We start from the raw sequence: 24,046 nt of genomic DNA, 5'->3' as shown, positions 1-24,046 counted from the left end.
CCGAGAAGAATGCAAATAAACTTAAGTCTGCATAGCCCAGCAATGCAGCTAGCCGCCCACTTGTGAGATACTAAGCTGGTGTACACATGATACACAAAGAACGCTGGCTAGTTTCACCAATCCCTTCAGACAAAAAAAAAAAAAAAAGGAAAAAAAACCTGATCCTTGTCTTTATATCAGTGAGGTTGGAGTTCTTGCTAATAAAGGAGCTTTTCCCATGATGCAGTGTGATAAGGATTGGCCTACATGTAGCCCAGCAAGCCACTGCTGATGTTTTCTTGATTAGGTGTCTTATCTTCCATTGAGCTGCATCTGATGAAGGTTGCTGACAGCATAATGGCAGGGAAAGCATCGGACAGCTCCATAAAATGGCAGCTATGCTATGACATGTCAGCCAGGACCTGGTGGATGGTAAGTTGGTGCAATAACTTCTTTTTTTTCCCTTCCTGGAAGCTTTTTTTTCCTTTCTGAACTCCTCCTTCACTGTTGCAATGCACGTGCTGCAAAGTTCAGAGCGTGCAAATTTTCCAGCTCCAGCTCAGTGACTCTGCCGAGCTCAACATCACAGTCAGCGCGATAGGGTTTCTCTGCTGTTGTAGTGGCATGGGCCTTCTTTTTAAAACAGCAGCAAGGATAGCATGGGATTTTTCTTACTCATTTTTCTTCTTCCTCTCTCTCTCTCTTCTGCTTCCCCCCCCCCCACCCTGTAAAATGCAAATTTTGCAGTGCTTGCCAAGCTAATTGGTGTGAGAATGTGGAGGTGGAAGCAGTTGCGGGGAAAAAAAAAAGCAGCCTTGTCATCATGCTCTTGGCTAATTGTTCTTGAGTTGGTCTTAAAAATAGAGCAATCTGCCTCTTTATTCTGTTTCCCCTGAATAATTATTTAGAAAGTGTATTGTATCATGTTGTGAGCAGCCTCCCAATCAGTATGCGATTGTCCCCCACGCTTCCCCTTAATTTGGAGTCCTCCTTCCTTCCAATGAATGCAGTAACTGGAGCAACTACTGATTAATATGCCGCTTGTCATAATTAAATTTAGTTAATGAGAATATGCATATTCAGTCCATTTTTTCTTTGTTTGGATGAGCATGGGTTTTTTGTTCATATTTATACAGCTGCAAATGAAAGCGGGAAGGTGGAAAAAAAAACCCTTACAGAGCTCTGGGAAGTGTGGACCCTGAGAGACAACTTTTTAAATGCTGCCGGGCAAAGAAGCCCAAAACTTTATTTAATCAAAACGGTGGGGCCGGGAGCCTTTTTTGTTCTGGGAATGAAAAACTTTTCTCCTCAGCAGAGCTACATGAAGTTTTCTCCATATACTGATTTTGTTGCATGTGGACAATGGTCTCTTGTATGCAATAGCCATGCCATGAAAGGGACCTTCTGCGGGCTAGCATTCATTATGAATATTAATTTCATTCTTGGGTTGCTTTGTCTGGTCGCGTATTTTTACCCTTTTCATTCCTTCATTGATTGCCTTTGCTTGTTTGTCTGGATAATTATTATGCTTACTGCATGGGCTGCTTTTTCACAATTAGTACAGTGCTGAGACAATAGGCACTTTATTCTTGGGCGGTGGATCTGGGGAGCACCAGTGGATAGCACGTCCCAGTGCCTGGACAGAAGGCAGCTTTCTGATTATAACTGCCTTCCTACACTGCTTTGCAAGGACTTTATTATCTTTCCAAAGGTGGATGTTGATACGTGCCTTCAGTGAGGGTATCATGCCTGAAGGGAGTATTTAATTTAAATTATGTTTGGAATTTGTGATTGTTTCTGTACTTTTTGGATACAGGGAAGGATACTTTTTCTGTCTTTGCTACTTGTTGAACTGCTGTGATATGAACATTCATGTTACTTTAAAAAGAACAGAGGAGGAAAGTAAATGATAAAAAGCTGTTTCGTAAACCTACTTTTTTGCTGGGTGTTATACTATATACTATTATGTTTAGATTCATGTTTAGATCTTTAATCAGACTTTTTTATTGTAAGTGCCTACATTATTGAAAAGAGCTGTCTGACAGATGTTTAGACAGGCACTATGAAACGTTTGCGTAGCAGATTTCCTTAATATTGCATGTACAAAGGCTTTTTTTTTTTCCAAGGAGCATGTCTTAAGTTTAATAAAAGTTTCTCTAAGGATAGCTTTCAGTAAGCTGGCATTGCTTCCAAAGGGAAAAGAAAATCAATACTTTCACTGCATGCAGTATTTTATCCTAAACTGTAATCTGTAAAATACAGGTAATGTAAATGTTCACTGTAATGAATGTGTATTTCATGCACACTTTATAAAGGGAGTTTAGAAATGCTTGACTGTTAAGTATGGGTGAAAATAGCATTATATTTTAGCTGTGCATTCTATTTTGCATCATATTTCTAATTTATAAAGTTGCAGTTGTAGAATCTAAGGTAAACCCATGTACAATGTGAATTGCTTTCTCTCAAAGAAGGAGAAATACTTTATGCTTCAATGCCATAGTGTACAAAATATAACCACAGAGCTTCTTGTATAATTATTTATAGCAAATTCCTATCAGGAATATGCAGTATAAGTAAAATCTTAAGACTTCTGAGTGAAAAAACAAGAAAGGCAGACTCTTTAGTTTTCTGCTTCTGCTTTTCCTGAATGACTGTAAACATTGAAATGCAAATGCCTTGTGGGGAACAGGAAATAGTGTATTAAGATGGTTACTCATAGTTATAAAAAAGTTCTTTAACAAACACTATTATGGCAGGCATTGTTACAAAACTTGGTGGTGTTTCATTATAGTAAGCTATCTACTTCATAATTATTTTGCAGCACAGATGTTCCACATCAAATTTAATTTACATATTCCTAAAATAATGACTTATTTTAAATTAAAAAAAAAAAAACAATTACATTGAAACTATCCTCTGGAAAACAACATTCTGTCTTTCTCTTTAAATTAAGTGGAATGAGAGTTTAGTAAGTAAAGTCTGTGTTATCCATTTATGGTATTGTAGTACTGCTCTGTTGTTTCCGATGTTACTGTTTATTTCATTCAGATTCTTTTATTCAGCTACAAAAATAACAAATTCATTTGATAGGGAAAAACCAAACAAACAGAAATTACACACTCTCTCCCTCTGTGTTCTCTTGAATACAGACGACTTTACTAAGACACAAGACGGTAAAAGTTTTACTGAGCATGCAGTAAGCAAGAAAGTGCAAACAAAAGTAAACTTTTAATATATTAAATAACAGTAAATATATGGAGAATTGTTAACTGGTTATCTCAGTCTTTTAGATAGTTGTAATGTGACCGTCTTAGTTGCGCATCATCTTATTATTTTTGCATTTAACTTTGTGGTGAGAGAAAGAACGTATTCAGTGAAGAGACAGAATCTATGTATCAAGTACGGCTCAGTACAGCTGACAAATACTCTAGAATTTTTTTATTGAAAAATCTCCATTTGTAAGGTGAGTAGGAATGATGATGAGGGTGATTGAGAGGATGATACCCATAGAAAACGTAGATACTATTTACTGTCTCTTCATTAATGGCAAAGGGCTAGTTCGGGTTTACAGTCATATGGTGTATTGTGATTGACTTTACAGATTGAAAAATTCAAATCTAAGTAGCTATTTACAAAACTTTTTGGCATTGTTATTAGGCTGCTGTTTTTTTCTTATGGGGAAGGTTTCCAAATATTTACATCTCAGGCACCTATTGAAAGCTATTTTGGTAAATCTGTGCCAAAGTCTGAATGTATGTTTCTGATTGTCAGATCATTTGCATGCAAATCTATAGAGTGTAAATATATATTCTAAAAAATCTCTTCTTCCTAATCTCAGAAGCCTATTTTTGTACACATATATACATGCATGTGCAATAGAGCTAGAAAATGAAAAATAGTCTGTGTATTCAAAACTGTTGGGAAAAAGTATTGAAATCACAGGTTGGTGCTAAGAACAATCCAGAGATAACTAGGAAGTTCTTATTTGTTGCAAATAGTGCACATTTCCTTTTGCTTAATGGCTTGATCTTATGATTAAAAACATCATAACAAAATCTTGGAACAAAACGTTTGTCCATAAAAAGTTTATCACTTTTCATTCTACTCTATATTTTTGTTTTCAGAAAGAAATATTTTTTAAAAGAGAGATTTCACATAGTATTGAGGCTGTATTAATAGGGCATATAATCCCAAATGGGGGTAAAATTAATAACAATTTAGATGCTATGTTTCAGCATTAAAAGAATTATTCAATCCTAAATTTATTAGTAAAGCCAGGTTTTAATGTACTTTTTGGTTTAACACAAATGTTAATCGCATTCCAAGGGAGTTGCTGTATGTCAATATTTTGCAGCAGCACATCTGTGCAGTTTTCTAATTTGGATTAAAATGATATTCATAACACAACAACTCCATCAGTTGTTCAGATGTACAGATTGTTAATGAATCCTTTGTTCCCAATAATGACTTTTAATTAAATGATTTAGAAACAAATGTCAGTATAACTGTGGACATATTGAACATGCTGTGCTTATTCATGAACCTAGAACACAATATCTTAATTCTGCAAATTTCAGGGGAAGGAGTGGGTAAAAGGAAGGGTTAGCTCAAGATTGTATTTATAAGCTGTTGTTCAGTTTTCCTTACTTACACCAAAATGCAAACAGTGTACATAACTTAATACAAAATCCTTTATTAACTATGTAATGGTTATTCTGAATGATTAGCCAAAAGATGTCTTTTTAAAGACATGCTGTATATGCTTATGAGACACTATTTCTTTTTTAGATTTTGTTCAGAAGAGTTACATTTCAGTCTATAATAAATATCTGGCTCAGGTACTATGTATATATAGTATGTCTCAGAATTAGATTGTTTAAAATCAGAAGGATCTGTCTGGAGAACTGTAAAACTTGAATGCACATTCGTTTCTAATGTTTAATGTTTTTTTATTATGGAACAGGGAAATAATCATCCTTCATCAAGGAAAAACCTAGAAGTAGCAGGGAATTTAAATGCTAACAATATATGCTAGTAGAGAATGAAGGTGCTGTTTGTTGTTCATGTTCAATACATCTTCATTGCCGATTTTTAAAAAAATGTGTCCTTTTAACCAAGAAAAAGATATTTGTGCTTATTCACAAGCACATATTTTTCTAATTCCTCTGTGTCTTTTCCCTTTCAGTCTCTTGTGTGTTAGCTATGTATTTCCAGTTAGAAATTAGCTGCTGAGAGGCATTTAGCCATTGCAGCACCTTCTGAGTGAAACTTTTGCTACTTGTGCTTCATACTTGTATCCAGCAAGAGCTCCACACTGGGAGTCTGATAATGTCTCTTTTTGTCTGCTCATTCTGTCAATGTTAACAGTTTTCTTACGAAGAAAGCCGTACATCAACAATATTGTAAACATATGTTTGTGTGTACGTGTGCATGTGACTGCATGTCTAAATATGTGTGCACTGTGTAGGATCAAGGCATGATCCAAAGTTCACTGAAATCAGGAGAAAGTGACTATTTAATTCTAAAGCATGCCTCTACAGCATGTAAATTGCAGTTGTACTTTATATAATGTGTCGGTAATTTATACAACTGTAGTATTCAAGATGTAATTAACATTGGTGTTTCATGTACCTGTTTAATAACAGTTTTCCTTTGTAAGTTATCTGAATATCTGTTATGATTGAGGAAATGCATGTACTAAGCAAGCTATGGCACCTTGCTGTAGTTGAACCTTCTGTAGGACCTACAGAAATCTTACGCAACTCATAATAAAGTTGCTTTCTCTGTTCTGAAGCTATCAGTCTGTTCTTTCACTTTCCTGTTTTTTTCCAGATACCTATTTTCTTTGTGGCAAAATTTTTTTCGCTATGCAAAAAATACAGTTTTCTAGCTGGAATTTATGATAATTGGTCTCTGATATTATTTGATGATTGTGGAGGCAAAGTTCTAAAGAAATAAAGCTGAGTTTTCTACACTTTGATACTGATAAATTGAAAATTTTATCAAAACTGGAAACATGTTTACTCTTTAAGATATATTGTCAGGCTCCTAGTGTAAGATATGAAGAACCTAAAATAAAGACAGACAGGTGAAGGTTTCTGCAATTTCTTTTTGCAATTTAAATTAGAAATAGAAGTTACTAGTGAAAAAAAAGCTGAGGAAGTCACTCCATTAGTACATGCTAGAAGTAAGAGGTGGTTAGATATTAGCTACAATTGACGTAGTGTGTCTCAAATTATAGCATTGTGACAAAGACAGTTTAAAGAAGTAAAAACTGCATTGAGAACAAATAAAATCAGCTCTTTCAAACCTGTAAACACAGTATGATTAGGAAGTAACTTTTGTCTTCTTTATCAACTGCTAGTAACAAATTTCCCACTCTGTGCAGTTATACAATACCATTAACTGACTTAAAAATTTTACTACAGCTATTCAGAATTCTAAACAAAAACATGCAATCAAATATTTTAACAGATCTTGTACCTTGCAATGACATGTAAACGCTTAAATTCTTCTGTCCTTGCACTAGCATGCATATGCAATAACGGATCTATTTTGTTAGCCAGAGGTTCAATGTCAAACGTCAAATCACAAATTGTCACTGTCAAATGTCGATTTCTCAAAGATATTAAATACTGATGAGGGAGATTTTCTGTGTAGCATCCTTTTAAATGATGAGTCGCTTCTCAGGGTATCTCAAAGATTATTACCTTCCAATGGAAGTGAACTGAATTCTTTGTAAGTCAAGGAAAGACTGTGCACAGAGAGGTTAGACTAGACGTAAACTTTTGCCAATGCTCAAGAAAATCTGACATAAGGGTTTTGATTTCTTCTAGATAATGAAGACTTTTGAATTCTTCGATGTAATAAATTTGATCCAATAAATTTGTGTGGTCTTCCGTTTACGGCAAGCAATCTGTAAAAGAAAGCTGTTACCAAAACCTATTGGTCTTGAGAATTGTGCATACAATACAGCAGATATATTTCCCCTTAAAAATGAATAGAGGATCAAACTGAATCCTTTTGTACCAGCCTTTTAAACTAAACTAGCTTAGCATTTGAAATGCTTCATCTTCATATTGTGGCACTGCCAAGCTGTCCTATTTAACTAGTCATATTCCATTTACTCTGGCAGACTCATGTTTGTTTGTTCTAAACACGTTTTCAGGTTTTAAGGAGCTCTGCTTTTATAACACCTTTAAAATTACCTGTTCGTTAACCACAACAGGATTTTCTACAAGGGTCTTTCACTGAAAATAACTAACTGTGCTGATTCCATATACGAAGGCATCACTGTGCTACCTCAAAGTAAAAGTTATCATGGTTTCAGAATCCACTGAGATTTATTGCACCACCCTGAAAGGCTGATGAGGTTTTTATCTGTCAGAGCATCTTTACAGACATACTGATGTTTCCTGAGCAGAGCTTACTGCGTCAGCTTCCCAGCCACAATATTGTTCCTGCACATGTGTTTGCAAATCAAGGACTTCTCTATTGCATCTTTGAGGATACGGGGGGGGGGGGATGGTGGTGGTGTCTGGCTGGTTGGTTGGTTGTTTGTTTTTTTGTCTGCTGCCCACAATACCGCTGTGGTTTCTTATTTCATCAGCCATGGCTCTCACAGAACAGTCTTCTCCCTGGCTTTAGGGAGAATCTTATCAGTCTAGGGCTCTGTCACACTAAGAAAGAATACAGCCTACATAAGTCTTCATAAACGTATTGTGGGGTTATTTAGTCTGCCAATCAAATTTATTTTTGAGTGCATTTTCATGGGCCCAACATTAGAAGAAGGTATTAAATGCATCTGATCTAAAGGCTGACATCTATCCACCCAGCACCCATGGTAGATGCAGCTGCAGCAGCACTGGCTTCCACTTTACACCTGGGCTTGAATGCCAGCTCTACAGGGGTCCTAAATCCTCTGAATATTCTGTTCTTGGTACTGATAATTAGGAAGTTTTAGTGGCAGGTGAGGACTCATGAGGCACAATCAGAACTCAGTCAGCCATTTGCTTCATTTGTGTTATTATTAGTCTTCAGTAGCCATTTTAGTTGATTCCAACCGCAGCACCATGACACCAATGTGCTCTTCACTTAGTGATGGGTCTGACTCCAATTTCATGTTGTGACTTGTTATAAAAATCTGTTCTTTTCAGCCAAACTAGTTATGAACCTGGAAATGATTCCAGAGGGGAAATCATTATGAGTTTCATCTACACCTGAGACCGCCTTAGATAAGGAGTATTTGTTAGTGAGAGAAAGGAGGAGAAGTTCTTTTATTCTTGCTCAGGTAAATTACATTATGTTTAACACTGCTGCCCAAATAGTTGGTGCAAAACCTTACGTTAGAAGAAAGTAAATATGTTAATAGCAATGATACGTCAGTTTTGAATTGCTAAAAACTCTTACCCAAAGTTAATGTATTACAGTGATCTTCAGATCACTTTATCCAGATGTGTTTTTCCATTGTGCTACTAGAATTATCTCAAGGTATCTCACTGAGAAGTGCTAGAGCAGAATGTAATTAATTGTTAGTGTTCATTCACAAATCAATAAGCAAACTGATGTATCATTAACTGACAGAATGTCTACCCTGAGCAACATATAACCATTTAGATTTTCAGTCCATCTGATTGCCTTATCAATGTCTTTTAAACTCTGAAACATATTATTTATTCTTGGAGTGAATAATTTCATTTACATGGTAAAATGTCTGGTATTTGTGATATGGTATTTGTAAATCTCTGTATCTCAAATGATACTGATGTGTAATTAGAAGTTTCCTGGTATCTAATGTGAAGAATGTCCCCTCCTTGAGTAATTTTAGTGATTATTTTAATTTTCTGTATATAATGTCAACAGCAAAATAATGTCCATATAGAAGTTTCAAAAGTGACAAGCATGGAGAGGAGAACACTCATCTGTATTAGCTCTTACGCAGCTTTTCAAGTAGAAGGCCTGATTTCATCTTGCTCCGATTTAAACTGCTGCATTTAATAAGACCCAGTGAAGACAGAACTGCAGCTCACCTGTTTCAGACAAAGGTATCCTAATAAATAATTTTTCCAAAGCATTTTGGAAGTCACTTAGACATTTCCTTAACCTCTCAAATGAGTTTTTTTAACATGATAGCCTGAGTAACATTTGTTGTAGACTTGATATGCAGGTATTCTTAGATTTGTTTAATTTTTTCAGCATATAGAATCAGATACAGAGTGATCTTTTTCTGCAGTAGTTTGCAATAAGAAACTTGAAAGAGTACAGAATAAAATCTGGAATATGCATTATTGCCTATAAATAGAAAAGATATCTGTCAGTTTTTTGTTTTTTTTTTTTACTTCATATGTGGTTGCTAAAATTAATTAAAACTATTTAAACTGACCATTTGAAGGAAGTGAAAGGGACGTTGTCTTCTGGAGGATATTCAGGTAGGGTTTCTTAATAAATTCCACAACAGTGGCAGTGCCCTTCAGTGCACGTTTGTAATATATCTGATGCTCTGTGTAGGCCAAGACAGAGTTGTAATATTTGCACAGGTTTTGACACAAGGGAAGAAATTGTCCAGAATTATTTTGCTGCTCCTTGGTGTTGTCATTCAAGACACGGATGGTGATTTACCTGCCCTTTACCGTCCTGTCCTCTATAGATTGATCCACAATTAACTCATTACTTGAATCTTGTAATCAGGAGGTCTCGATACACAAAGATGAATGTATCAGAGCCTTTCTTTTCCTATCAGCGTCCTACATTTTTGCCAACAGTAATGAGCTGTCACAGTGTGAGTTCTGGAGATGAGATTAGTGCACAGAAGAATGAGTAAACCTGTACACTAGGAGCATAATTAAATCAAGCAGAACATCATAACAAGCACGTTACAGCAGTTTGACACGAAACAGGGACAAATTTGAACAGGCTGCTAAATTGCGTACATACACAAAACTGTGCTTCGTTGTTACACTTTAAAGATTAGCAGTCTTGGTGCTACCATGTTCATTATCACCCAGCTTTGCATAGCTCTGTTTCCCTGCCTGCGCTGTTAACACAGACCATGAAGCGTAAGCCCCATGCTCTGTTTTCCACACACAATGCTTTTTGGTGGCACAGTGTTTATATCAGAGCAGCGAGAATTGCAACAGCACGGTTTTGTAAATTGGCTTGAAGTGTAACGGCAAGCAGGTATGGCTCTAAGGTATGTAATCTCCTTCTGTAGGAGGAGAGGAGAAGCTGGGTGATTGATACCTCTCTAAAAACACCACTCAGGTCTCTCCCACATTCCAGGCAGCAGTGGAAGAGAGAAATTCGAAGTTAGTGGTGGGCCCCAGGTTGGTGATTGCTTTGTAACGGAAAAAATTCAGTTATGTGAACTATTAGACCCATCTCTCTGCCTTAGCTCTCCTCAATCTATTTAGGGATAGTCAGGAAAAAAAATGAAACTTCTCAACAGATGCCTGGCTGCCTGGGTACAGAGAGGAAAACCATAATTTGTCTGTAATCCCTAATGCAAACAGTTGTTCATTAAGAAACAAAACTAATGTAATCTTGATGATTTGCTTGGATTTCTACTCTATCATGGCGTTTTGTACAGCTGGCAGGCTAATGTAATTTTACTTAGAAACCCAAAGCAATCTGGTACTCAGACAACACCATGTAGATTTAGGTAAATTTGGGGCTCAGATTAGCATAATACTAACTAATCATGAATATCATTTGCATTAATTAGAGTATTGGGGAAAGATTGTTTTTAAATGGAAGAAAATTGGAAGAAAGATTAAGGACAAGGGCTTACAAACCTAGTTTTGCTTTATGGAAGAATACAACAGATTATTTCTGTTATAATGCCTAATATTTTAACATGTAACTATTAATTAGAGTATCCGCAAAAGATTGTTTCTAATTGGAAGAAAACTGAAAGAGAGATTAAGGGCAGAGTTTATGAATCTGCTTTTGCTTGATGCCAGTATGTAGCAGATGATTTCTCCTCTAATGCCAAAGAGCTTAATCTGTAAAGGATAGGGTGAATAATACATTACACAGTAGAGACACCACAATGATTTTTTTCCAGATTAGCTTTATTTGATGGATGTTGTATGAATATGTCATATTCATATGACTGCATGAAAGAAAACTGGATGTTGTATGAATATGTCCATGATATTGCTAACAAAATTAAACTAGTCAGGTAGAAAAAAATTACCTTTGAAGATATATGCTGTGGTCTAAAATGTCATTGACCCTTAGTGTTTTAGCATTTGGTATAGCTGATTTCTTAATAATTACGGTATTTCTAGGTTATCTGCATGCTTTCTTTAAAAAAAAAGAAGGTTGACTATCTACGCTTTAGACTATGTAACAAATACCGCCTTAAGGTGCTCTCTATTTTAAAGCTATGATCCAGATATGCAACACCTCTCTTCCCTACATCACTCTGCTCACTCAAAGCTTTGGGAGCAGATTGTATGGCTATTTTAAATATCAGATTAGGAAAATATTTACCAGGTATACCTTAGCCTACAAATTTTGTCAAGACTTCCCTGTATGCTAATAATTACTATTTATTAATGCAATACAGTGCTGTAGTGAATATTACTATGGTATACAATTTCTTCAGTAGCACCAAAGACTTCTTGGTTAGACAATGCAATTTCAAAATAATGCCTTGTTAGTCACTGAAATTAAAGTAAAACTGATTTTACTGTGTGTAGTAGCAGGTCTAATTTGGAAGAGTGTAGGGATGTTATATAGTGGGGCAGTGTTGCATTGCATTGCATGTTCTTATAGGACGTAGTAATTATGGCATCTATTCATTTAGAGACATCATCCAAAATCTAAATCAATCTTGTCTCTGTCTGGACTCTTGAACTTCTGTTTCGTTTGAGTCCTTGTATGTCATCAGGTATTGAAAAACTTCAATCAATACACTACCACACTTCTCTCTCGTAGGGGAAAATGCATTTGCATACGTACTGTGTGTGTGAAGAGGGAAGGATGAAAAACAGGCAAAAGATGTTGCGTTGTGGTGGTAGGATGGAAATCGTTCTGGTCTTTCTCAAAGCAGCCTGTGAGGCTTTTCAGTGTTTTTATAGTAGAGGCTGAAAAGACTTTGTGCTTCTGTCAATGATCTGAACTTCTGCATAGATGTGTTCTGTGAGATAAAAATGTGAGGTCAGCAACAGCAGCCTGACAGCTTGAGAGATCTTTTAGCCTTCTCAGGTGTCAGGCCGTGAGATAGCATCGAAACAGAACAACCTTCAGTGTGATGTAACTATTTTAAGAAAAGCAAGAAAATGAGTTTAGTAAGGTCTAGTTCAGGCTACATTCTGAACACATTTTCATTTTCTCAAGGCTGCTGCTTCTCAAGCTTAAACAGCGTGCACTGCTGCAGGTTAATTTTGCCTTCCAAACAATGCCTTGTGAGAAATCCAACATGTCAGTCTACCCAATCATTTCTGGATGTGTTTGTAAGTACTGCAGGATGCTCAGACATTTAGTGGCTGGAGACCTCTTTTTTCCTTTTCACACGAAGGCTATCTTGGTATTGTTACCATTTAACTTTAAATGCATATTCCTTTGCATGATGATCTATGATATTAGAGAAATTGGATGATGTCTGGTGAAATTCAATACATAAATATTTCCCAAAAACATAACTGAATAAAGAAAGGATAAGTATGTTTAATAATGTCATATAGCAGTAGGGCTTGTGTTTGACAATCTTCCTGTTCCTGCACACAACCCAAACATACTGATTTTCAAGGTACTTTAGTGATGGGGGCAAATATTCAAGGAAATACCCTTTTCAACAGGAAGAATGATAAGAGACTGTCATTTCAGGGAAGGAATTCTTAGGTGCATCTCCTAAGCGCTTTGAAAAGAAAAAATAAAATTCTGTCATCAGAAAAAACAGGATAGGAATTCAGAGTTTTAAGTACACCTATAAAATACTGCCCTAAGTAGTCATTATAAGAATATCTACAATCTGCATGGTAACGTAGTGTAAAAGGCATTAAACATAATCAAGCTGTCTCTGTATAAGAAGCAGGTTAATTTATCATATGATGAGCTCTATCTCTCATACTAATGTATCTTAGACTAACTGATAGGGAGTGTATCCCTCTGCCCAGTATTGCAGTGTGTGGAATAGATACGCTGCATGGCTGAAGCACAAGAACATGCCTTCTAGCCAAGAAATCTGGGCACTATTGCTGAATCTAAATTCATTAGTAGTCCTACTTTGTGCTGAATCCTCCTGCCAGGCAGGAAAAATGTCATAAAACGTCTTCCCTTAACCGCTAATAAATGTACACAGAACAGCAATTATGAAAGCTTCCCCACCTAACCAAAAAAATATATATAAAGCAGCTGAGCAAGGAGAGGCACAGTAGCTCTGAGTTCCTCAAGTACCCCAAAAATAACAAGATAGGAAATTTGATTTAGGCAAACTTTAATGTCAACGTTCTGTGGCTGAAATGGCACAGTAAGAAGCACTGGACCCCTTACACCAACCCTTACACTGAGTAGAAAGGTCATTTTTTCAAAAAGGGAAAGCTCCAAAAGCACTCCAAGGTGGCGATCTTATCAGACCTATATCCCTATCTTTGGTTTTGGCTGTGCTGAGCAGACAGGACACCACTGGAAAATATAGTGGTTAACAATTGCAAAATGCTTACTTTACAAAAAGTGTTATATAGATTTTGCAAGCATTTTTGCACAGGTTGTGGATTGTAAATGGGTTTTCCTATAAAAATTTCCCAAGATTCAAATATTTTCTACTTTACATCAGTGAAAAACCAACATTTTTCCATTTTTGTTTATTTACTCCTTAGGACTGGAAAGGGAGAGGAGGAAAGAGCAGAGAGGCAGAGAGGAGACAGCTCACAGATGGGTGGACAGTAACTTGTATGTTAGGATCATAGCCAGGAAGACATATGACAAAGATTTAATTCCCTGCTCTGCCATTTCCCATACCTGAAAGAGACAAACAGTCTGTGAATTCAGTATTTTTTTTTTCTGCATATGTGCAAGAGTTTTAAGCAGGATCAGAAACTCACTCCAAGTTGTTTACCAACTGGAGCAAAAAATGAAATCTAGGAGATACACCTTTTATCTAAGTGAAGGAGAATAAAGGCTGGAAATTGGGTTTCCCACACTGATGTTACTCTAGCCATCAAGCTGCTGCTGCTGCTGCTTATTTCCCCTCCTCCTTCTCCCCTTTTATCATTTTGTGAAAAATTATATTCTGCCTCAATTTCTGATTAATGTTTTGTTTAAGCTGTTAATTTTCTACTGAAAGTTTTGATTAATTGGTCTTTTGGAAAAAAATACTGCTTCAGCAAGAATTCCCAGCCAGCTCAAATCCATGCTTGGATGAGAAATGTGTGAAATCTTTTTTCATTAAGTTAATGTTTAGATTATAAGTATTTACAGTATTAAGTTGAACAAAGTCCTCACCTTTAAAAATGTCTCAGCTGGTCACAGTCAGATCTGAAAATGTTTGTGAATGCATAGCACATATTTTAAGAAGCTGAATTCTTCCTGTCCTAGTGTCTAAGAATAGTGTATACATAGCACTAAGAAATGCAGTCAGACAACCACAAACAACTTTTTAAAAGCATTTTAGGAAGTTAATGCTCCTCACCTGGAAGTTGTGTCCTCAGTTTTGATGCAGTAATGGTTTCGATGTGTGTGCTCTTTTTGGCAATTAAGTACATTTTGTTGCTTTACTCCAAGGGACTGTTGGAATGAAGCTGGATTTAATGTATCCTAATACACAGTGTTTTGAACTAGGACTTAATTCACTGCGCTTAACACACTGGTATATTCAGTCCTTTTTTGAACATTAATGGGCTTGGCTCTCTCCAAATGTAAGTTTAATATAGCAATTGCTTGAAACAATTAATAAATCTTGTTTGAAACAACTGAGGGGAAGGAACATTCTGAGAAAGGGATAGTATTTATTACTTTACTTTCCAGGAGCTCTCAGGTTTGCTCATTTTATTTTCAAGATACAATAGAGAATAATCCATGCCTATAAATCAATGTGCCAGGTGAATCCCATGGTGATAATCTGATAACAGTAATCACCTCAGCTCCTACCTGATGATTTTTCTTGGAGACAAGCCAGACACGAAGCTGTGTCAAAGCTTTGCTTTTATTCACAGCAATAAATCACACCCACACAGGGAGGGATTTATCTGGTGGAAAGAGCTTCTTATGGTGTAGATGTCCACATCTGAGCAAGTGGCCATGAGCTCCCTGTGTAGCTCATAGCTACTTGATCAGTGGAGTTTAGGGAGGGATTTCTCTCTTTAGCAGACATCTGAAGGCAGGCTAGCTGCATAGGCGTTGTCTCGCCTGCAGTTTAACTGGTTAAGGAGTTGTCCTTTTGCTCTGTCGAGCTACCATAATTTTAGGTGTCATTTCATATCATTTTTGTTGGCTCTCTGAAAATATATTGCATGGTAACTGGTAAAATGTCCTCAGAAATCTCTGAGTCTCTTTAGATTAATGTCGTTTTTCTTCTGTTTATTAATATATTCTGAAGAAATGGACTTACTGAGCTGTCTGCTGAGTAATTTATATGGGCACTGCACTAAGGAACATTTTTATAGAAAGTAAATTATTTTGTCTTTAGGAATGTTTGGGTAAGGGAACAAGGTAGTCTTTGTCTGCATTACTTTTATTAAAGAATCATGAATAGCCATATTTCTACATATCTATAAATCTAAATGATGCTTTTTAGTCACGTCCTGTGTCTGACTGCAGCTGTTTCACTGTCTAACTGCGTTACATGTTCTTACAATGCCCCATGTTGTACAGAGTTGAGGTATATGTGAGAAAGAGTACTTTAAAACTGTATTAGTGTGTTCCACAACAGACTTCAGGAATTCAGTTTTGCAAGAAATTTGAGACCTTAATACAGTACAACACTTTGAACTGCCTACAAGCCAGTTTGCCTTTACCAAACAGGGAATGAAAGCCTTCCTGTAGGGAAGAATATTTTTCAGGAGTGATTCAGGAACTTCTCTAATTAATCTGAAACTTGAACTAACAACCAGGTGAGTAGCAGCACATGTTTTAAAGGCAAGGCGGTATGCTCTCCATTTCCAACTCATGCACAAGTCATCAGGAGTCATGAAAAATAAGAGGTTTTTCCTTAATGCTATGAAATTACCAGTAAGTGTTTAGAATATAAATAAAAAGATACCATTTTGCATACCTTGTTTTTTTAAATGGCACTTAATTTTACAGAGTTTCTTTTTTTTTTTTTGTCTGTGAATCTCATCTGACACAATTGGTCCCTTGGTGGTAAGATGCATTGAAATAAAAAAAGGTTCATATTAAGTGAAATTTTAGGAGCAGAGCTTCACTGGCCAAGACACAGTAAGACAAAATTAGGATTTAATGTACTCTAAAAATATTCAACACTATTCAGAGGTCAGGGAAAGACATACAAGGCCAATTTAAACCAGAGCTTTAGGGAATAAAGATTAACAGCTAAGGGAACAAATATGCTAGAGGCATTTTATGGATAACTAAACGATGAAGAACAGGTGGTGAATACTCACACAAAGTCCCAAATAAAGCAGAACAAGATCTAATGTGCAGTAAGTTTTGTCAAGAGGACATCCTGAACAACTTTGAAGTTTTTTTCCGTTTTATTATCACTGATCCAGGCTGGAGGAAAGTGCTAAGACATAGGCTTCGTGTCTCAGCTTCTTTGAAATGTCTTAGAAGAATAATTAAGTTCATGAAAAACACAAAATCATGTGGGCATCTCAATAGGAAAATTTCTGAAAGCCACTGTTCAGTGTTGAAGTAAGCAGTCTCTCTGGACAGCAGGAGGATAACATGAGAAATTATTTCAGTAACGTTAGAGATACTGACCAGCCCAGCATAAGTCTTTTGAGCTTCGACTTCCTTCACCAAGTGATGATTCATCATCAATTTCCAATCCAAACTTGTGGCTTTTCAGGAGATGTCGAGTAAGTGGCAAAGGAATTTGAACTGAAAATGAGAGGCTGAAGAAGCTCTGTACCATATAGTGGTTACTAGATACCTAGATTCAATAACTAGATGTGCTGGTGATGCTGCCTGCTTAGGCAAGACTATAACCATAACATTTTGAGAACAACTGGCTTCCTACTGTATAGCAGTATAGTGATTTTAAGGTAAATAAATACTTTCAGGTGCTCCCTGGAAACAGAAACATTTGTATGTTTTTCAAAGGCATTGTGACAGCAATCCATGCTACCTAGTAGGGAAAAGTCAGAGTCCACCTTATCATGCCATACAGCCTCTGCCTGAAAATTAAATGTGTTATTATCTGTGTAAATAGTAAATGGAATAATAATAATGATTGCTTAAGTGCTGAAATACTAATTAAAATGTGATATTAACTTGATCTGCTCTATCTCCTGCCATGTTGGTCTCAACTCTCCTGTCTTTTGGCATAGTCATATAACATCCCCTCACTTTTAAGGGCAGTTGTTTGTGCCTCTCCCAGAGCAGAAATTGTCTTCAAGTATTTCTTTAAAAAAAAAAGACATGAAAGTGTGGCCAGTGTGCTCTGTTATTGCTTGAGATGACTTCCTAGTTCTGCAGTGACTAGCTAGCATGAGACACATTGGTTATACAAATGTTTTTTAAAAACATGATAAAATTATTTGGCTGATCTTCATTACCACTTACTGAAACTGGGTCCAGCAAAAATGAAATTCCTAGTCCATCAAGTTACTAATCATAATATCCAAGCTTTATCCCTGCTTTAAAAACTTAGTAATGAAGCCTATTTACTTATTTGTGCTTAGAATAAGATTAGAAGCTCTCCTTCTTTTGGCTGTGTATAAAAGGATCCTCGTGAGGAACACACACAATCACACATGCTATTCCAGGTAGGTGGTAGTTTTCTGAGAAACACTTTCAAGTTGGCAACTTCTCATGTCTCTTTTTAAATTATTTTTGAGTGAAAACTGGTGCTCGGGTGTTCTGTGCACCAAAAGTCCCTATCAGTCCTGTTGGTATTATCTCTGGTTATTCTTAGCCTTCACTCACATCCGGAGCTGTTCATAATCATCTCATGACTAGTGCTAAGGAGGATTTCCCTTTTTTTTTCCCCCTAACACTCTAAGTCTGCAGGGAGGAAAGCAAAAGCTGCTCTGGTCAGAGAAGCACTGGCTGCTGCTCTCCCTCTATCCCCATAGCACAAATTACATAGCCACAGGAGAGTATGTCAGTTAAAAGAAGAGATTAAAAGGACTAGGATTACTCAGGTTGGCAGGCAGATGAGTGAGAGGGTATATAATGGAAATGTATCTGTTACAAGTCATAAAGAAGGCAGTCGACTTATGCTCACTGGCCATTGGACTAGATGATCATTGTAGGTCCCTTCCAGCTGAACCACTCTACTCTATTCTGTTACAAAGAACTAAAGCGGCACTCAATGAGATGGGATACATTTATAAGAGATACACAAAAGTAGTGTTTGACATTCTATGCGATTAACCGATGGAACTCATTGTTAAAGGATCTTATTTTACAAGTATTCACAGCTTACTGAACTTGCTGGGTTTAGTAGTGAAATAAGCAGTAGGATTAAGAATGAGCAATGAGCCTTCATTTCAGTAAAGTTTCTTTGTATTATTATCACACAGTTTAGGTACATTATAATTCTGTGAAACCATGCTTATAGGCAGAGAGAGGTTCATCTTGCTAATGGATATTATGTTCATCCCTTTATTTGTCTGATCCACTCTTACAGTTCTTATTTTCTAAATTTTGCTTTGTAGTTAACAAGTGGCCTATGTCCCACTTCTTTTGTTAGATAGATTTACATTAACAGTTCTCTTATCTTTCCAGCAGTTAATGAAAGAGAGAGAGAGAGAGACCTTTCTCCGAAGCCTAAATATATAAGTAAAAAAGCATCAAACTTAGCCAAACAAACAAAAATAATTAAAAATTTGAAAAGTAGGATGGTCTTGAAGGTCTTACATTGAAGGCTGGAAAAAACTGAGGATTTTTATATTGCAGCTAATGAAACGTAAACTACATCCTAAGTCAAAGCTGGTGAAATGCTGATCTTTTACTGACATAATTCAGAAGTAAATCTGTCGGAAGGTGGTGTCGGAAGGTGGTCGGATTTTCTTAGGCGCAGATTGGAAAGTGCGTTCCGGAGTAATGACACCCTTTCAATGTGAATATGGTCATTCTCCTTTATTAGCGACAAGCATCAAACTTATATAGTTTATAATGTGTTCACGCGAATTACAGTGTTTAGTGATTGGTTAACTAGCATTGTCCACGCGACGATTATGCTTTGCTGATTGGTTCGCGTTCCGCAAAACTTTAACTTAGTTTCACTTTTTCTGCTTGCACAGCTGCTTGCTCAGCTGCTTGTAGTTGCCTTTCTTCCTGCTTGCTCAGCAGCTTGTAGCAGGAGTTGCTCAGTTCCAAAGCACTATGGGTAGCATGGTTTGCTCAGCTCCAAGGCACTATGGCCTTGTTCAGCTAACCATTCCTCCACAATTCCCCCTTCTTTCTTTTGAGCAAGCCATGCTTGGTCAATGGTTTTCATAATTGTTCGTTTAACACAGCTAAATACAATACAAAAGCCTAAACATAGTAATATTAGTATAAGTAAAATGCGTAAACCTTCCTTTATTAAACCTATCAGCCATTGTGGTAGCGCTCCAAATAATTTTGTAAGCCAATCGTCTAAAAACCCATGATCCTGCTGAATTTTTCCCGTGTGATCTTTCAACCACTGTATTTGTTTATGCACTGAAGCTCCATGATAACACTTGCTTATGACGGTTACATTCGAACAGTTGCCTGTACTATAGTTACCAAAACTACTGTATTGAAACCCAGGTACTCCTATTAAACAAGTTCGAAAAGGCTCAGTAGCGGAGGCCAATGATAAACAAAATGATGTTTTGCCAGTCCTATTTGCCCACGTTACCCATAAGTTTTCTCGCGGTTTAATGGTGTGCAATGTATAGATCCCCTTCACTATTGTCAATAAGAAAATTGTATTCCAGATTATGATTGGCCACCAAGTACTCATACCTTTCGAACTCATTACGTCAGTCTACTTTATCTATTACCCTCGTACTTCTTTTTCCAAGCAAATCGTTTCTCACACCTCCTTTTTGTCTCTTCCCATCGATCTTTGGGAACTTTCCAAATTTCTGGTACTAGATTCTTATTTTTACATTCCACAGCTAATAAACAAAGATCTTTAGCTCTATCATATGTTAAACTAATCCAGCTATTAGCATCATTAACATAGGCAAGCGTCAAAGCTACTGCGTGACCTGTAATTAACAAAATCTTATGTGTGTCTAACTCTTGTTGGTAACATGAATCACATCACCTTTGGGCATAGTTAAGTCGTACCCACCATTCCCTTTCACAGGTATAACACTGACATAATACCCAAGGGCGACATCGTTTACAATCCTCACAACACACTTGATCTCTGTTAATATATTGCAAAATGTTCATAATTCAAAGTCACTGTAGATTATATGTTGCTGAGTTCCATCTGCGAGGTGGATGTTGCAGCTTTCACTGCTCTGCTTGGCACCCAAAGTGGTCCGTTATCTGTAGAAACACACATATAACCTCTACCATTAAAAATTACAGAAACAGGTCCTTTCCATACACCGGTAACAGGGTCCCGGTATATTACTTTAAAACCTGGTATAGTAGTTTGCTGATTAAACTTTAGATTCTGGTGATGAATTATTATGGGCGGTTCTTCTTTGTCCCCCATTAAACATAAGTAATTCAGCGTAAATAACACTTTATCTAACCTCATCTTAGGGTCCATTTCTTCATTCTTCTGCTTTTTTATATAATCCTTAAGAACATGATGCGTGCGTTCTATCATACTTTGCCCTGTTGGGGAGTGTGGTATACCGGTGATATGTTTAACTCCCCAGGTCATTAGAAATGACCTCAGTTTTGCACTCATATAGGCTGGACCATTGTCCGTTTTTATTTGTTCTGGTACTCCCAACGCAGCAAAACAAGCGAGGAGATGTTTACACACCTGTTGAGCCTTTTCCCCTGGTAGCGCTGTAGCCCATATCACCTTGGAAAAGGTGTCCACGGTGACGTGTACATACTTAAGACGACCAAATTCTGGGATATGAGTGACATCCATTTGCCAGAGCTCTAAGGCCTTGAGGCCCTTTGGATTTACCCCAAGTCCGATGCCCGGGCCATGATTACCACATTGTGGGCATGACTGAATAATAGAACGAGCCTCATTATCCGACAATCCATATTGTCGTCTTAACCCCTTTGCATTATGGTGAAACATTTCATGGGCTTGTCTGGCCTGTTGAAATTTACTCATTGGTGGCATGTGGCTCACAGCACTGACCAGGTTGTCGGCTAACTGATTACCTTGCCCTAGCCCTAGATTCCATTGATGACTGCGTATATGAATGACAGCACACAGTGCAGTTCTTTGGGAAATTATTGACCGCAAACGGATAAACAAGATACCTAATCGTGGGTTTTTTGATTCCCTAATCAAGGCGTCTTGGATTCGGGACACTACACCCACCACATACAAGGAATCTGTTACCACATTTATCGGCTTATCCAACCAGTGTCCTAGAGCCCATATCACCGCACTTAACTCTAGAGTCTGCAAGGTATCTTCTATTTGTCCTTCTAAAAGATGTCTTTTCCACTGCGTGGCTTCCTGCCAAACGCAGACAGCTTGTTTGGTTCGTTTCCCTGCATCTGTATATACTGTTACTCCTTCAGGGATTGGATCCTTTACTACCTTGGGCCTTTCCAGCCACTTATTTCTTGCTATAACTTGCCATAACATCCCTGATGGTTGCTGTGAATGAACATTACCAGCAAATCCCAATAATGCTTCTTGAATGGGTAAAGAATTCCGTAGCCACCATTCTAGGTCTACCGCACTGACAGGTACACTGATGTCATTGGGCTCTTGTCCTGCTAATTCCAGGATCCGTGACCGACCCTTCCTGATTAATTCCCCTATTGCTTCTGGCCGCAATTGTATGCTAGACACCGGCTGTACCCGCAAAAAGATCCATTCTAAAACGTTAAAAAATGTGGAATTCTTTTGAAGTCTTGTCGGGTTCTGATTCCTAGGCATCACTCTCAATCCTTGCTCCTTTCCCTTGTCAGTGGCACAGTTATCCCCCTTCAGTTCCCCCTTTTTGTTTTGCCACTGACAAATGACAGCAAACGGAGAGTCACTGGAATTACAAAGTAACAGGGAAATTGGCAGTTCCAAGATGCGTCGCGCTGACCATGCAGTGGATAATTTGTCTATTATACGCTGAAGTTGCATATGGTGCTCTTTTGTCACTGTAATGCCCTCCGCTGGATTTGTTCCTCGGAGTAGCTCTACTAAAGGCTGGATATCAGCATTAGAAATACCAGCACAGTTCCGGATCCACTGTATATCTCCTAAGACTGTTTGTACATCTTTCAACGTCTTCAAAGGAGTGTCCAGAGTTAATTTCTGAGGTCTAATTTTTGCATCCTCAATTGTCCATCCCAAGTATTTCCAAGGGGCTGACTTTTGAACCTTGTCTGGAGCTATTACAAGTCCTTTTTCTTCCAATATTTTAGTCATCTGCTGTATGTGGGCTCCTGTGAACGACTGTTCCTGACAACACAAGATATCGTCCATATAATGATAAATGATGGTATTAGGCCATTTTTTCCGCAATGGTTTCAGTGCCCATGAGACATACATCTGACAAAGTGTAGGTGAGTTCTTCATTCCTTGTGGTAAAACAATCCATTCATAACGCTCCGATGGTTCTGCTTTATTAATCGACGGTATCGAAAACGCAAACCGTTGTGTATCTTGTGCATGTAGTGGAATAGTAAAAAAGCAGTCTTTGAGATCAACTATTAACACATGCCACTCTGACGGCAGCATAGATGGTGAAGGCATCCCAGGTTGCAATGCTCCCATAGGTAGCATTTGAGCATTTATCTTCCTGAGGTCATGTAATAGCCTCCATTTCCCATTTTTCTTTGGAATAACAAAAACAGGAGTATTCCATGGACTCACTGAAGGTTTAATGTGTCCAAGATCCAATTGTTCAGCTACTAATTGTTTCAGTATTTGCAATCGCTCTTCAGTCATGGGCCACTGGTCAACCCACACAGGCTCATCTGAGATCCATGTAAGTGGAGGGTTGGGCGATTGCTCTCCAGTGGCCATTTCTAAAAATGCGCAGTGGTTAACACAGCTCCAATTTGACTTAAAACATCTCTGCCTATCAAAGCTTCTAACCCTCCGGGAAGTGACATGACATGTACTCTCATATTCACTCGCTGTCCTTCAGGAAAAATTATTTGCACTGGCTTCCTGCTCATGTATGAAGTGGATTGACCACCAACCCCAGCAATCGAGGCTTTTGATATTATAAGTCCCCAATTTTTAGGCCATACTGAATGGTTAACAATGGTCACATCAGCTCCCGTATCTAACATGGCTTGGATTTTTATTACCGATTCTCCCTGTTGAAGGACAACATGTTCTATAATGTTCAGCTAACTATGCTATGTTCAGCTAGCTATGTTCAGCTAGCTATGTTCAGCTAACCATTCCTCCACATAAATCATCTGATTAAACAAGTATAGTTATACCATTGCCAATGTCTTAAAGCGCCTACTAGTATGTGAAACATACTGCACAAATGTATATGTCAGAGATGCAGAGTTTCAAGATGCTGTGCTCTGGGGAAAAATGGTCCTGTAGCTTTGAGGAAGCAGAATGGGACCCAGAAGCCCGAAGTGCCATGTTTTGTTTTGCTGCAAACCTGCTCTGCTACAAAAATATTTTAGCATGTCTGCACCTTGTTTTCTTCAAGTATGAAATTTGGATTTACCATTTGCATGGAGGGACAGGTGGACTGTGTGGCTGAATACAGTAGAGACTGGAAAGAGCTGAAGAAGTAAAATGCTGAAACTATGAAAAACAGGGTGTTCACCTAATGTGAACAAAACCCAATTTTCTTCTAATTTATTCTCTCATCTGTGAGCCTAGTTGTATGTA

The 24,046-nt window shown here is 37.5% G+C and overlaps 1 protein-coding gene across 3 annotated transcripts in view; it reads left to right on the top strand.

Moving 5' to 3' along the window:
- Positions 1–315: 315 nt before the first annotated feature.
- Positions 316–24,046, top strand: part of NFIB (nuclear factor I B) — a 284,093-nt gene continuing 260,362 nt past the window's right edge. For all 3 annotated transcript variants that reach the window (XM_059833888.1, XM_059833885.1, XM_059833884.1), the window contains exon 1: positions 316–411. In XM_059833888.1, coding sequence (XP_059689871.1) covers positions 316–411 — 96 coding nt within the window. The remainder of the gene's footprint in view (positions 412–24,046) is intronic.

This window comes from Gavia stellata, chromosome Z, assembly GCF_030936135.1.
Source record: "Gavia stellata isolate bGavSte3 chromosome Z, bGavSte3.hap2, whole genome shotgun sequence".
Classification (NCBI taxonomy): Eukaryota; Metazoa; Chordata; class Aves; order Gaviiformes; family Gaviidae; genus Gavia; species Gavia stellata.
Note: the sequence above shows the minus strand (reverse complement) of the source record. Positions and strands in the feature narration are given on the sequence as shown.